The sequence below is a fragment of the Eulemur rufifrons genome, chromosome 7 (assembly GCF_041146395.1).
Source record: "Eulemur rufifrons isolate Redbay chromosome 7, OSU_ERuf_1, whole genome shotgun sequence".
Classification (NCBI taxonomy): Eukaryota; Metazoa; Chordata; class Mammalia; order Primates; family Lemuridae; genus Eulemur; species Eulemur rufifrons.
Genome location: NC_090989.1, coordinates 134087760 through 134103947, shown reverse-complemented (window position 1 = coordinate 134103947; position 16188 = coordinate 134087760). Strand labels below are relative to the sequence as shown.

Here is a 16188-nt window from a genome sequence, read left to right as displayed (position 1 = left end):
ACCCTATCCTGTTGATATATAAACTTCCATTACAACATAAACTTCCTTAGTTTGACAGTCACCCAGAAAGCAAAGCCTGAGAAAAGGTGGTTTGTTTGGGAGGTGATTCCTGAGAACATGATTAAAAATGAGGAAGTGTGGGGAGGGGACAGGAAAGGGAAAAAAGAGCCAGTAAAGGGAGTGTAAGTTACTGCTATGGGCAACTGAAGCTCCCTCTCACTGGGGATCCCAGGAACCGTGTAGAACCTTAGATATCCCTCCTTTCAGTTGGCACTTATGCACCAACTGCCATCCCTTATTGGTTGAGTGTCACCTCTGGGGAACTTGTCCTCCTCTCCCTCCCAACACTTCCAGCCTGCTGTACATGAACTAGATCCGTTGGCTTTAGATAGAGCCCAAAGGCAGAAAAATAGAGGGACCACCAGTACTTGTGGTGGTATGCTGGAAGAACATAAGAAACCACCAAAGCTGCGATGAAGTTAGAGGAGGGCTGAGGGGATGTGGCCTGAGTCACCAATAATTTCTGCTCTACTTCCCAAAGGGTTTTATCTCCATTAATCACTATGTGCCAGCGCAAATACAAAAAGAATAAAAAGAAATAATGCCAAACCAATTTCACTTTCTTCTTTCAGAGAACTAATGGCTTGGGAGTTTAGGGAAATTTCATTGATTTACTGAATTATAGTAAGGATAATATATAGAAAAGAGAGCTAGATAAGTGAAGGGTATACGGACCATTACCAGCTGACAGATGTACTCAAAGAATATTGATCAATGATGCAAACTCCCAGTTATATTGTATTTCTCCCTGTATGTTGTATGTGAATGGTACACTTGGAGTTGCACATTGCAGCAACGCTATATAGCACAGAGTAGCTACTCACTAAATGTCCATGAAAGAGACAGGAGTAGGTGAAAGGTCATAGAAAGTTGTTTGATTTGGAGTATTAGGAAAACACAGATAAGTGGTTCTCGTGCAGGAGTTATTTTGTCCCCCAGAAAACATTTGGTAATGTCTAGAAACATTTTTGCTTGTCAAACTGGGGAAGGAGCTGCTATTAAAATCCAGCAGGAAGAGAAGAGGATGCTGTTGAACATTCCACAACACACAGGACAACCTCCCTTTCCCCAAAAAAGAATTATCCAACCCAAAATATCAATAGTGCCAAGGTTGAGAAATCCTGACACATAAAAGGCATCTGGGTATTGATAGATAGATATACAGGTATATATTATTTCTTCACTTATAACATTTAAAAAGTCAATATATTTAATTACAAATGATTTGTCCTACATGCCAGCAATACAAAGTGTTGCATTAGTACCACCAAAACCAAACGAATTGGTGAGTCCAATACATCTTTTCTCAGTTTTCCATTCCTGTGCCTTTACTGGAACATAATTGAGATCAAATTCTGGTTCTGTACAATCCAGGTTTAAAGTAGGTGGTAGTTTTCGATAATAACAAGCTAGTGTGGTAAAAGCTGCCTCGACTGCCCCTGCAGCTCCCAGCAGATGTCCTGTGGCTCCCTTAGTTGAGGAAACTGCAAGGGCATATGCATGGTCTTTGAAGAGATGTTTGATAGCTTTGTTTTCAGCAGCATCTCCCAATGGTGTGGAAGTAGCATGTGCGTTGATGTAAGAAATCTCTTCAGGTTGTAAACCTGCATCTTTTATAGCAGCAGCCATACATCTGATAAAATAAGAAAAGAAATTTAATGTATCAGGACTAAGTTTAACAGGAGATTCTTTTTCTGTATGGCTTATGTGAAAGAAATATAGGTATCCTAGTACACTAAATGAAAAGAATCCTTCGCTCTAGTAACAGAATTCCATCTTGGAGTACCATGTCAGTTAGAATGCCATCTGCATGGAAATTATGAACCACACACTTTGGAGTGATTCATCACCATGAGTTAAACACACAAGCCCATGGACTGTATAATCTCTAATAAAATATAATTCCATTTATTTGAATTGGCACTTTTCCTTGAGGAAAAACCATATTGAGTCAAGACCAGAATAATTTTTCTTCTAGGGATTTTTTATGAATGTGGCAATTTTTAATGAGCATTATAACTACATTTTAATGTTTTCTTTCATATTTAAATGTAAAACTTGGCATATTTCCCAATAATCTACTACTTCAGTGCTTCAAATAACTTTTCAAAGTCTTCTTTATTTAGGTTATTAATAATTCTAAATAAATAAAGAATTAAGAAGCCAAATCAAAAAACAAAGAAACAAATTCTAAAAATAAAAAAATTTCTCTGGAAGAACTTTTGAACACCTTTTGTGTCAATATCCTTTTAGTTCCTGAGATATATCTATATCTACATCTATATAGATATTTCTTAATAGGCAGCTTAGAGTATAATTTGAAGTGTGCCGAAACGATTCTCTTAAATATTGCTATTTCTTCATCTAGCTTGTTACTATGCTTGACATTTTTAGCACCAGCAACTACTCACTAAAACTCAAAAGTGTAACTTAGGGGTTGATAAACCATGGCCCTGGCTAGATGCCTGCTTTTGTAAATACTTTCATAGGAACACAACCATGCCCATTCATTTATGTGTTCTCTATGGCTGCCTTCACACTACAATGGCAGAGTTGAATAGTTGCAACAGACTCCGGCCCACAAAGCCAAAAATATTTACTACTTGTTCCATTACAGAAAAGGTTTGCTAACTCCTGGCTAATTTAACTCAGTAAAACGTAATATGATTTAAGAACACTAAGCTATTAGCTAACACATAGACACATTATCAGGTTTTTTTTTTTTTTTTTTAACACACTACTTGGCCGGGCGTGGTGGCTCACGCCTGTAATCCTAGCACTCTGGGAGGCCGAGGCGGGTGGATCGCTCAAGGTCAGGAGTTCGAGACCAGCCTGAGCAAGAGCGAGACCTCGTCTCTACTAAAAATAGAAAGAAATTATCTGGCCAACTAAAATATATATAGAAAAAATTAGCCGGGCATGGTGGCACATGCCTGTAGTCCCAGCTACTCGGGAGGCTGAGGCGGTAGGATCGCTTAAGCCCAGGAGTCTGAGGTTGCTGTGAGCTAGGCTGACGCCACGGCACTCACTCTAGCCCGGGCAACAAAGCGAGACTCTGTCTCAAAAAAAAAAAAAAAAAAAAAAACAACACACTACTTATCTCTTCTACAACTGTTAAATTGCTTTTCAAAGTATGGCCGTTTGACCAGCAGCATCACCATCACCTGGGAGCTTATTAGAAATACAGAACCTCAAGTACCACCCCAGACACACAGAGTCAGAATCAGCATTTTAATAAGATCTCTGGGTAAAGATTGAGAAGTGCTCATCTGAAAAGAACAGAAGCCTGTTGAAATGGAGCGGAGACCAGACACATCTAGAAGGGTTGATTTTACTCTCCAAGTCTGATGAAGGGTTGAGGAGGAGGAGGACGACTGTGGGAGGGTGCACACTGATGCTTGTTAAGCAGACATGGAAGCAGGAAAAGTTGGCAGAGACACATGGTCTTCTTCACAACTTTATTGGCCTTAATTAAATGCAATTTTTGTAAGGATGTTCAAATGTTTTCAAATATTTCAAATGTTTAGAGCCAAGAATTCAAAACCATGTTTAGTCTAAAATGGAAAAACAATAAAGATACTGTATACCAAGGCCTGATACTACAATTCTTCCTAATTTGGGACTGCAATAAATAAAGTATCTTATTTGAAGACATATTTTGAAAGAAACAACCAGTCTTTACCTTAAGGCACCTTCTCCTTCAGGATCGGGGGCGGTTATGTGACCAGCATCACTTGAGAGTCCATAGCCCAAAATTTCTGCATAAATTCGGGCCCCTCTTTGAACAGCATGTTCATGTTCTTCCAGCACCAACACAGCTGCGCCTTCTCCCATTATAAAACCATCTCTCTTTGGATGAAACGGTCGACATGCCAACTTAGGATCTGAGTTTGTGCTCAGAGCCCGGGCTCTGGAAAACCCAGCAAGAGATAAAGGGCTAATACAAGAATCTGTACCTCCAGCCACCATCACATCAGCATCACCATGGGCTATAAATCTAAAAGAATCTCCCACAGCATGAGCTCCTGTGGTACAGGCTGTGGATACTGCATGATTGGGGCCCTTGAGTTTATACCGAATACTGACCTGGCCTGCTGCCATATTGACCAGAATCTTAGGAACAAAGAATGGGCTAACTTTATTGTAACCTTTTGTCTGAAACATCAAAGCAGTTTCAGAAACAACTTCAAGAGGAATCATTCCCATGCCAATTGCAACACCAGTGGCTGCTTGATCAGCTTCGGAATGAGGATGCCAGCCAGAATCTTTCATGGCTAATTCTGCAGCCCCAATGGCCATGATGGTGGGAGAAGACATGGACTTGATATCTGATTTGGACACAAAGTTTTGTTCACTGAACTGACCTTCATCACAACCTCTTGGCACATAAGCAGCAACACTGCAAGGGATACTCTTATACTCTTCACCAACCACTGAAACAATTCCACTTTCTCCTTGAATAAGACGATTCCATACCAATTGCGTTCCAACACCAAGAGGAGTCACTAAGCCAATGCCTGTAATGACAACCCGCCTACACAATTTAGATGTTGGCAAAGTTCCAAAAAACCTCCTTTTACTTCTTGTCAACCGCTGGCATAATCTTGAATATACAAGATGAGTGCTTGTAATTTTCAGGAAATTCTGCAAGCAGTTTGACAACATGGTTGAGACTCTGATGATCAGAAACACATTCCTGTAACAGACCACAACACACTCAAAAGGTATTCACTGTTTAAAATCTTACGGGCCAAATAACATCTAAGGTGTTCTTTTGGGTGCTTGATGTGAGGGGCTAATGCACCCAGGGAAAATAATTGTTACATCATTTTAATTTATACTTTATCCTCAGACCACGTGGTTAGTTAGACCTAACTCCCTTTTTAGACTGTAAGTACCCTCAGACATTGGAAGACAAAAAAATGAATTCATTCAAGTCACCAAATCAGAATTAACAAGAAGTATAAAGGCACTCCTAACCTGATCAGGGCTGCAGAAAATATCTTTTTTCAGGATTACTGAGGTCTTATTCCAAATAGCATTTCTGGCGGCAGTGGCACAGAAAAGGCACAGGGCCTTTTCTTTGAGGTGCAGTAAGCAGGCTTTATCAGCCTTCGATCCCTAGAGATAACCAGCCTTTTCGAAAGGCCACCCAGGACCAAGAGCCCTAGCCTGATGGTTTGGACGCCTGGGTTGACAATCGACTCTGTGACTAGGCTTGCGACTGGGAGAAGGGAACAGGTCTTTCCACTCCTCTAAACTTCTCCAAACGGGTCATCTGTGGAAGGAGAGGTTAAGACTAGCTGATCGATCACTCCAGGTGTACTATGAAGGCCAGGGGCTGGAGTAAAAGGGTGTGGCCATTCCCTGCACCGCCCTCTCAAGCACCACCACACACCCAAAAAAAGTGTGTTGAGAGGAAAAGAAATCAGGCCCCAGATCCTCGGATTCCCCTCTCGAAATTCATCCCTGACCCGATCTGGGCTGTGGAGGGGCGAAGGAGGAAAGCAGCGAACGAGTGATACCTGTAGCAGGGCTAACGCAGAACGCGCAGCCACGGGTGCTCGGTGATGACGCTCTCGAGCGCACGCGCGCACGCACACGCACGTATGCACATGCGCGGCCGCACGCACGCGTCACGTCCAAGCCGGCTCCAGCCGGTTCACTTTGCGCCGCGTCACCTTGGCGGAGGTCAGATGGTGGGCGGTGGCAGGGTAGCTGTTCGCCCTGCTAGACACACCACTGTCGGAACCACAGTGACTGGCAGATAATTAAGGACCTGCGAATAACGCGATGAGAGAGAATTTTTCTTTGGTAATGCCCAAATATTTGCGTGTTGTCGGAGAAGAGACACCATATTCTACTGCAATTCTAGGGAAGAATTAAGGACTTACTGTAGCCTCAAAGTTATTACTGTACTTCCCACAGTTTATAATGAGTAAAGTAGAACAAAAATGCCCAACATCAGGAAATTGTGTATTTTGTGACACATCCAAATGTCATGCAGCCAATTAAAAGGATTTTACAGGTGAGTATTAATGTGCAAAGATGTTGACACTATTTGTTAGGAGGTATATCCACCTACAAAACAGTATTTATCCATTTTTTCAAAAATAATTTTTGGAGGTCTGCAAGAATATACAATGATTATGATGTTTCCCTCCTTATTTTTGCTTAGCTTTATTTACTGCCTTCTCTACAATAGATAATGCTTTTGTAATTATAACAGTTTTTACTTTTTAAAAATTGTCTCCAGATCTAGGGCAGTGTTCAAAATACCATACCTAATGTCTGACAACAATGGAGACATTTATTTGTGTCTGAAAAATTCATTTGCTTTATTTGCACAGAGCTGGCTGTGAATCTGTAAAGGGAGAATATAACATGTAAATATAAAAAAGCAAGCAGTCAGTTAGGTGCTATTTATTGACCATCTGTTGTTCACAGGCCTAAAGGCAGAAGTGTCATGGTATCTTCCACAAACTGCTGAGTATTGCAATATAATCAATGTCAAATGAGGTGTGGGACAAAGCAATAGTAAAAGCCTGAGAGTAAAGCAGAGGCTGGATCACAGAAGCTTTGGGTGTCATACTGAAGACTTTGGATTTGATCCCATGGGTCAGAGATCATATGCTGGTAGCCATGGCCTATTTTGTAGTGCAAAATTCTTTCACTAAATCTAAATTCCTCTGGGAATATCATGGTAAACTCTCTTTCCCCTCACCAGTCTTCCCTACTCCTTTTTGTCTTCTAGAAAGCCACTTCATACATTTAAGTTACCTGGTTCCTGGCACCATTTGACTTCAGAATGTGGGCAGAAGAAACCATAGAAAACTTTTTACCAGGAGAATAACATGATCAGATGTGCGCTTTAGAAAAATTGCTATTGCAACAATGTACAGGGTGGATTGGAAGGATGTGGGAAATGAACACAGGGAAGAGAGTTGAAACTGGATAAACATGATGAGGCTCTGAACTAAGGCAATGGCAAGGAAGAGAGATGCAGATGTTGAGAAGGAAATATTGCTAGGATATTATTGTCCCTGATTAGGTGGGGGTGGGTTTTTCCCTCACAGCTAGGAAATTCTCTGTCCCCTTTCTCACCTTCTTAATCTGAGGATTATGTTCAAATTCTCCCTCCTCAATGAAACTGGAGCTCACAATTAAATTTTCCTTCCTCTAAACTAGTAGTTCTCAAACTAATGTGTATCAAAATCACCTAAAGGGCTTGTTACTACACAGGTTGCTAGGCCCAGCCTTTAAAGATGGGGCTTCAGAATTTGTCTTTCTGACAAGTTTCCTGATGATGCTGATGATGCTGGTCTAACCACTGCTCTAAACTCATAATTTCCATGAAAGTAGGGACCATGCTTATCTCCTTCACTGTTTAACAGTGCTTAGCACAGTGGTTGGCATTTAGCAGTCACTTCATAAATGTCTGGTGAATAAGTGAATTATGGAAAGAATGAAAAACACCCTCACATTTGCTATATATGGCCCCTTTTTGTGCACTTTTTTCCAAATGTCTTTTGTTTTTCTCTTCACAGTAACTTTTGTTTCCTCAACTAAAGGTCTATTTGTGTGTAAGTTATTATCATTAGATTTGTCTTCCCTACTAGATTAAAAGTATGCTATCTATCTCAGAATGCTTTGTGCACAGCAGGCCCTGAATAAATAGTTGTTGGTTAATCACTTAGTACAGTCACACAATAGTGCATCACCACACCAGTTCCTGAAAGGCTTCAACCCCTCTCCTTGTTGATGATCTTTATTGAGGTTAACTTTACTAATCTTGGGGAAAATTTAGTGAGTTTTTTCTTTTTTCTATTTCATTTAAGAATAGTGCCACAATGTGTCAGCTCCAGAGATGATGTTCTTAATAAAGGTGGAATCCTGAAAAAAAAATTCATTATTTTAGAACAAAAAAAAAATCAAAAGAATAGGAAGTTTAAAGCTGATTTAATACTAGACAATCCTTTGGTCGTTTGAAGCAATGATGGATATAAGGAAACTAACGGTAGCTTAATATCTTCAGCTTTTCTAAAGAAAACTGAAGAATCAAAATGTCTTCAACTTGATACATGGAAGAGGAGGAAAAGAGTAAGACAAAACCCCTTATTGTAATGAATTCCCTTAATAGCTTTATAATTGGTGATATCCAAAAGAGACTAGTTACTCAAGAACTTAGAGATGTTGATAAAGAGTTATCTGGAAGGACTCAAATTTCAGGTGATTTTAAAAAACTAAATGGTGATTTTTATGATTTTATGAACTATACATTATCATCACAGTATTAATGCTATGGCATTGGTTTTCACACTGTGGTGGCATATTCCCCCACAAAGTACTTTATGGCCATTATATCTGTCAAGGAGAAGGCTAAGCTGACAGCATTCTGCCCCTCCCCTATCCTCCTTGCTTCAATTCCAGAGCATTTCCACTTTGGTGTTTTGTATATAGAGTCTAAGATTGTATTTGAAAAAGACGTGTTCTGTTGCTTTAAAAAAAAATCATAAATACTGTATAATATATATCTTTATATATTGTAAGGATAAATAAATGTGCCGGTGGAAAAAAGAAACCCAAATTAAGGGGAATATAGTTTGTGGTAGAGACAGCTAGTTATAACCCCAGCCCTGCCACCCTCTCATCCCATTATGTAGTTGTGAGAGGTACCTGTCCATCTAGGTACTACCTTTCCCAGCCTCCCCCGTTTTTATCTAGATGGAGCCTCATTCTTGCTAACCATATGGTAGAGAAAATGCTCTATGTGATTTCTGGGCTCATGTGGTTAAAAAGTAGGTGTGCCCCCCCCCCCTTTTTTTTTTTTGCCCAACCACTAACTAAATGCATAAGTCTCTGAGGCTCTATGGCAGGAGTTAGCAAACTATAACCTGCAGGCCAAACCCAGCAGACTGCCTATTTTTGTAAATAAAATTTCACTAGAACATAGCCATGCCCCACTCATTTTAAAGTATTGCCTACGGAAGGTGCAACTGCAGAGGCAGAGTTTAAATATTAGTAGTTGAGACATACCCTGTGGTCCATAAAGCCTAAAACATTTACTCTCTGGCTCCTTATAGAAAATGTTTGTTTACTACTATTACAACGGATGGAAGGACCATGGGCTCACTGACTAATGACATTATTAAACTGTCATATGAGCCAGAAAGAAATTTCTCTTGCATTAAGCCATTGAAAATTTTAGTTACAGCTGCTAGCAACATACTATCTGTTGAACACACTATTCTTCCAAGTTGGTCCAAAAACCTACTTGTTTATTAAAAACTTACACATATCTGGCAGATTAATGGTAATTAAAGTGGATAGCACATCTCATGGGCTTGCTCAGAGATACTGGAAAAAAATTCAAATCTGAAAAGCAAACGGATGAAACATCAATAACTTTTTAAGAGGTTACTTACACAAATAACTTATCTTAAAAACGTAAGGTCAAGAAAAATATTTGTTGAGGTTTGGAAAGGAATTTCTAAAAAGAAGGAAGCCATTGGTGAAGTATACTATCAAAGGCATGGTGAGGCAGACGCTGCATTAAAGTAGTTAGGCATGCATCTTCTAATAGGAATAAAAGACACTGATCACATGATCTACCTGCAGAACAAGACTCACAAAATAACACCCTTACTAGGTGGGATGCAAGTTTTTATTCTCCCCGCCCCCTATTCTATTCTGTTCTATTTTGTTATTATTGTGTATGTGTTTTATGCTGGTTACCAGACGGTAAACTGAGCCCACTCATTAATACATTTCAACTTGTGGTTTAAAAAACACTTCTTTACAGAGGAATCATACTACTTGAGCTGGGCCTTAAATAAGAGCTTTTCAATTTTTTACGTAATTCTGAAAGGAAATCATACATCATAAACCCAGCAGAGTTTACAGCTACGCTTTTGTTTTGAACGTTTGTTGTTCCTTCCTTCTGGGGTCTTTCATCTACATCTGTCTAGAACGCCCTGACAACCTGCGAAGAGAAGGTGGTTTTATTTGTGGGGAAGGGAGAGCCGCGGTATAGGCGGTTGCTCCACCTTAGCAGCTCGATCAATTGAAACTGACCGTGGGTCGCGGAGGAATCCGCGTTTCTGTGAGGCACGGGACTACTGGCTCAGTCCCTGTTGGCCGAAGCCTCCCACCCTTCCAAGACGAGCTCTTCAGCCCTGAAGACCTGGCACTCCGCCCCTCTCGGCCAATCCCCCCTCCTCGGCTTCCCAACCAGGCCACCGCCCCTCCCGACAGAAGCCCCCCAGCCCTTACGACCAGGCACCCTACCCTTCCTAGTCGAACCCACCTGCCTTCCCGGCCTTCCTCCCCAGCCCCGAACAGCCTTGCCGGACAAAGTCCCCTCACCTGCCGAACAGCCCCTCACGCCACCCGAAAAGTCCCCGCAGCTCCGGGCCACGTTCCCCGCCCCTCCCGGCCAGCTGCGGCGGCCGCCGCGCGCTAAGGCGCCTGCTCAGTGCGGGACGCGGCGCGCGGGGGGCGGTGACGGCCGCTGGCGCTCAAGCATGGCGGCCGCGGCGCTGGGCAGCTCCTCCTGCTCGGCGTCCCCGGCGGTGGCCGAGCTCTGCCAGAACACCCCTGAGACCTTTCTGGAGGCCTCCAAGCTGCTGCTCACATACGCTGACAACATCCTCAGGTGCGATGCCACGGGGTTGGGCGGGGGTACTGAGGCAGGCAGGCCGTGGCGCCCGCTCAGCCCGGGTCTGGGGGCGCCCGGCCCGGGCCCCGGAGGTCGGCGAGGCCCAGCGGGACCCAGGCCCGGACCCGGCTTCGGCTCAGCGTCTGAGCCAGCTGGCCAGGGACCCCAGGACCTGGCCGCGTTCCACCGCCGCCCGAGAAGAGGAAGTTTCTTTGCAGTTGTGACTTGGCACCTCATGTCGGGGTGCTCCGTGTGAACTGTCGGTCCCAGGGCTAGGGCAGGGCGGAGGGGAGGTGGGAAGAGGTGCCCCAGATACGGCCTCTCATGTCCTTGTTTAACTGTCTTAAATGTCAGGGCGTAAACGGTAACAGCGCTTCATTTCCCACCGCCAAGTATTTTTCTGAGCAGGTTGGCTTACATTTCCACATGCTTCTCAGAAGTTAGATCCTGACAAAGTGATGTTTTCCTCCCATTTTGTGAATATCCTAAAACTAAAGCATGATACTACCGAAATGGTGGATAATTTTGAATTTTTAATGGTTTTGTGTGTGTGTGTGTGTTTGTTGATTGAAACATTAACCATAGTATTTTACAGTTACAGTTTTTCATGTTAATGGCTGGATTAAACTATTCAACATTACCCTTTAAGTAAGAATTAGTGAAGGTTATCACTTTTGATAAGAGTAATTTGCTTCATTCTCCTGTGAGCAAAAAGTATACTTCTAGAGCTTTAAGGGACCTTACAGATTTGGGGAATTGGGAGGCAAATTTGATTATCCATTTTGAATCATTACCCACCCTCAACTCTTCAGATCAAATGATACCGTGTCTTAAAGAGGGACATGGGATGTGGATGAGGGAAATAGAACTTAGGTTAAAGGAGCTCCAGGTGCTTTAGTGGTGTTACTTCGGTTATCAGGTCACCGTGATCATCTAGGTTCTCTGTCCTCAGCCCCTGGTACACTTGCTCTTCTAAGTGGTTGGTATATTGGCATGAAGTCTAACAGGAAATTCTTCTCAGTTTCAAGGTCATAGATTTCATGTGACCCATTTTTAAAGACATTAGTTACAAGAGCAGTTTTTTTTACCCATGGCAATAATATTGTTCATTTGGGTAACATTAATTATTTTTAAAGTAAATTGAAGGGAAAACATATTGAGCCCTTATGTGCCAGATGCATAATCAGTGCAGCACATGGCCTGTTCATAGCTACAATTGTGACCTACTTGGGGACCACCTTCCGCCTCTGTGACAGCTTCTCAACTCACCTTTTCTTCCTTGAGAGGCCTTACATCTCCTCAGAGTTTATGAAAAGGCAGTGGACTCTATGAATGAACTGCTAAGAGACTGAGTTCTCCCAGAGCCCATCAGCTGGGACTTCCCACCTGAAAAGCCATCGAGTTACTTAAGTCTCACTGTTCAGAAAAGAGAGGTGGCCTTCTAATGAGTACTAACTTCTGCTTTCAATCAATGAAACTGAAAATGCTGAGATCCAGTTGTTTGGAGGAAGAAAACCTTTGCATGCAAATAATGACATTTAACATCATAATCACCATTATGAATGTTTACTAAACTCCTAAAAGAAACTTGGGGGCCTGGCGTGGTGGCTCACACCTGTAATCCTAGCATTCTGGGAGGCTGAGGCGGGAGGGTTGCTCAAGGTCAGGAGTTCGAGACCAACCTGAGCAAGAGCGAGACCCCGTCACTACTAAAAATAGAAAGAAATGATTTGGGCAGCTAAAAATATTTATAGAAAAAAAATTAGCTGGGCGTGGTGGCACATGCTTGGAGTCCCAGCTACTCGGGAGGCTGAGGCAGAAGGATTGCTTAAGCCCAGGAGTTTGAGGTTGCTGTGAGCTAGGTTGATGCCATGGCACTCTAGCCCAGGCAACAGAGCGAGACTCTGTCTCAAAAAACAAACAAACAAAAAAGAAACTTGGCATACTGTCAGTTACAGTTTTTACTAATGGCTTCTGTTTCTGATCTTGAAGAGTTTTTATCTAAAAAAGAAATTAGGGGAGTTTAGAACTCATGTAATTGGAGATGGTATGAAAAACTTCCCTTTTTAGTTTGTCTTAGGTGTTATAATAGTGTCCCTGTGCTCATACTCTTGGAATTCAAACTCCATCAGATTGTAGTGGGAAGGAAGGAGGGGACTGATAACCCCCAAGTTCAGTGACTTGCTGACCTCCTAACAGAAATGTTCCAGATCCCTTCTTGGTCCTCAGCCACACAACATTACAGATCTGCTAATCTGACTTATTTGAGAGTGGAGAAAAACAAGGTTTTATGTTCCTTTTTCTGTTTGGGGAAATCCACTAGCATTAGAGGTAAGGGACTGTATAAGGGATATAGTCTTGATACTCTTTGCTCTTACTTCAGAGTCCAATATACAGTTGAGCCTTGAACAACATGGATTTGAACTGGGCAGGTCCACTTATATATGGTGTTTTTTCACCTGTGTGCCGATGGAAAATGCAGTATTCCCCAGAGGCCAGTTTTTCATGTAAGCGAGTTCTACAGGGCTGACGGTGGGACTTGCATAGCACAAATTTAGGGATGAGGGTGGGGGTGTCCTAAAACTGATCCCCCATGTAAACTGAGGGATGACTATGGTATTTTATAGAACGAGTGCTGAAATGAGAATTTCATTAGCAGATTTGGTTTTTTGAAACAATGGTACTTTTTGCTATATATACTGCATCTCAAGTGAAAATAATACTTTTATTAAGTTTTAAATTTCTGCTTTGGATGATGTTTATCCTGTCCTCTAACTAGCAGTCATAAATCATTAGAAAATAAAACATGTGCTAATTTGCATGCACAAGGTGCTGTGAGTTTGCACCTTTTAACTTTTTTTCAGTTTACTGACTTCTAGATAAAAATGAGCTATTTTCAATATCTGCTTTCTCAAAAATTTGTAATAGTTTCACTAACATTCCATAGGGATTGCTTACATACTTTGCTTCATTGGTTCCATAAAATGTATATTTGATTTTCCACTAATTTTCTTTGCAAACTGCACACAGTTATTACCAGCTGCACTGGGTATGATTGGAAAATGGCAAGAATGGAAAATGGTTTCTTTCTTCAAAAAACATAAATATATTTGGGAGAAAGGCACAAGTATGGAAAACAGTTACAGCATAAAATCTAGAGAACAATTTTAAGATGATGTTTAAGCATTTAAATATTTTTGTGAGGAGCTTGCAGGGGGACCTCACGTGGGACAGTTTTGAGAATGTAGGTTTGATAAGGTGAAACTGATTGATGGAGTAACAGAAAACATATATCTGACATAACAGGCAAGAGAAAGCAATTGTAGTTTCTAGAGTCAAAGAGAAGCATAATGAAAGAGTTCCATGTAGAATAACGTGAGACACAAGGCATTGATTCTAATTGTGAAGCTACTGCGTGGTCATAAATGTATATGGGGATGGAATAGAGAAAGAAGTGTTGTATTCAGGGGTTGTCAGTTCTCAATTACTGAATGCATGGCGTGGAACTGGTAATGGGAGAAGATAAAATAATCAAAAGTTACTTTAGATTTCTACTCTATTACCATTGACGCCTGGAAAAATTGAGGGTGGGTTGAGGATTGGAGAATTTGTTGGCAGCTTCTGGGGTGAAGAGTATGGAAAGTTTATAACCAGACATGTTTCATGTTAAACACACTAGATTAGGTATGTAAGTTTTGCATGTCAGCAACAGAGAATAGTAGAGTTAGAGCCAGAAATGGTTCACATAATGGTTCTTAAGGCAAAGAGAAGTTTTTGAAAAATTTAGGTGTATCTCAGAAAAACAGATTTTTAGGACTAGGTATAAAATTTAAATTTACCTACAAACCAGCTTTTGTGATGACTAATACAAATACAAGATTATAGGATGCACTTATGTACTAAGTTTCCACTTATGTGAACCCCTTGTGGGATTATGCATTCTAAAGAAGATGAGGGCTAATAAATGATCAGATATATTTAATTCTCAGAGTTTCTGAAATTCTGGAATAGGTAATTTTTTCTTTTTTCTGAGATGCTATTATTGTTGCCTACTATTAACATGCCTTACAATCTTAGAAATATGGTAGACTGTGACATTTAAAGTGAAAAGTGTGACTTTTTCCTACCATTCATACCATAAGAACAAAGGCTAATTTTCCATAAGTTAAATAATTTGATAACTGTGGGGGTATGACAACTAGGAAGACACCAAAATATGTTCAAAGTGATGCTTGAGTGACATACAGGAAATTTTGCTGCCCATACAAGAGCCCATTCATTCAGTATTATCAACAACTCAAAAAAAATCCCAGGCAAAGGTACAAAATAATTGCTAACAAGCAGCATAAATAATACAAGTTGCAGAGATAGTTAATGGGCAGCAGAGATAGAAAAAAAATACAGCAAAGCATTACATCAAAAATTGAGAAAAGTCTTCAGAAAAAATTAAGTTAATGGAAGAAGATTAAGCAAAAATGAAGTTGATCCTTAGGATTGCTTTAACATACTGAAGGATAAGGAGTGTGGCGATAAGCTCAAGGACAGTGTACACACTGGGATGATGCTGAAAAGTTAAGAGATTAAGAAAGTATTCGGGCCGGGCGCAGTGGCTCACACCTGTAACCCTAGCACTCTGGGAGGCTGAGGCGGGAAGATTGCTCAAGGTCAGGAGTTCGAGACCAGCCTGAGCAAGAGCAAGACCCCCATCTCTACTAAAAATAGAAAGAAATGATCTGGACAGCTAAAAATATATATAGAAAAAAATTAGCTGGGCATTGTGGCACATGTCTGTAGTCCCAGCTACTTGGGAGGCTGAGACAGAAGGATTGCTTGAGCCCAGGAGTTTGAGGTTGCTGTGAGCTAGGCTGATGCCATTGTACTCTAGCCTGGGCAATAGAGCGAGACTCTGTCTCAGAAAAAAGGAAAGTATTTGTATGGCACTTTTCCAAGGTCAGGAAACAGGATCTGATGGGTTTGAGGTCTGATGGCCCTACAGACAAGTTCTCTAAGTCTTTCAGGGCTTCAGGGACAGGCTTTTGGCATTAGTCTGTGTTCCAGATGTTGACCAGTTTGCTCAACATATTTAGTAAGAGAAAGGATTTGGAGAACTGGACTTGACTCATTATTGGACCCTATTTGCAATATGCTTTTAGTAAGAAAAACATAAATGATATATGAGATTCAGAGATGGTATAAAAAAATTGCTCATTAAAAACTAAAGAGGAAAATCTAAACTACACATCAAAGTTTACATTGAAACAATGTATATCAAAATAATAAGCTATATCTGAACATCTAGTATAAGTTTAATAAGAATTTCTAAACAGTGGAGAACGAAGAAACGCTAGAAAATCAAGCAGAGAGAAACACTCTAAGCATGTAGAGATCTGAAATCTATTGACAGAAAAATAGATAAAAATAGCTTAAACAGTTTTGAACCAGTAGGGTATATCATCCTGATGGTACTAACA

The 16188-nt window shown here is 41.1% G+C and overlaps 2 protein-coding genes across 6 annotated transcripts in view; one reads left to right on the top strand and one right to left on the bottom strand.

Annotated features, from left to right (window-relative positions):
* Positions 1-1290: 1290 nt before the first annotated feature.
* OXSM (3-oxoacyl-ACP synthase, mitochondrial) lies at positions 1291-10485 on the bottom strand. 3 transcript variants are annotated; one of them, XM_069473307.1, is made up of 4 exons: positions 10426-10485; positions 5586-5839; positions 3743-4756; positions 1291-1693 (listed from the first exon to the last, which is right to left on the bottom strand). In XM_069473307.1, exons 3-4 carry the CDS (start codon positions 4723-4725, stop codon positions 1291-1293), a joined length of 1386 nt encoding a protein of 461 aa, XP_069329408.1. In that variant the 5' UTR covers positions 4726-4756; positions 5586-5839; positions 10426-10485. The 3 variants fall into 3 exon arrangements, with proteins under 3 accessions (XP_069329408.1, XP_069329410.1, XP_069329409.1); XM_069473309.1 differs by lacking the exon at positions 10426-10485 and having other exon boundaries at positions 3743-4577; positions 5586-5779; XM_069473308.1 differs by lacking the exons at positions 5586-5839; positions 10426-10485 and having other exon boundaries at positions 3743-4759.
* Positions 10486-10533: 48 nt separating this feature from the next.
* Positions 10534-16188, top strand: part of NGLY1 (N-glycanase 1) — a 56784-nt gene continuing 51129 nt past the window's right edge. For 2 of the 3 annotated variants that reach the window (XM_069473306.1, XM_069473304.1), the window contains exon 1: positions 10534-10714. In XM_069473306.1, coding sequence (XP_069329407.1) covers positions 10584-10714 — 131 coding nt within the window. In that variant the 5' untranslated portion in view covers positions 10534-10583. The remainder of the gene's footprint in view (positions 10715-16188) is intronic. The other variant, XM_069473305.1, reaches the window with a different exon arrangement.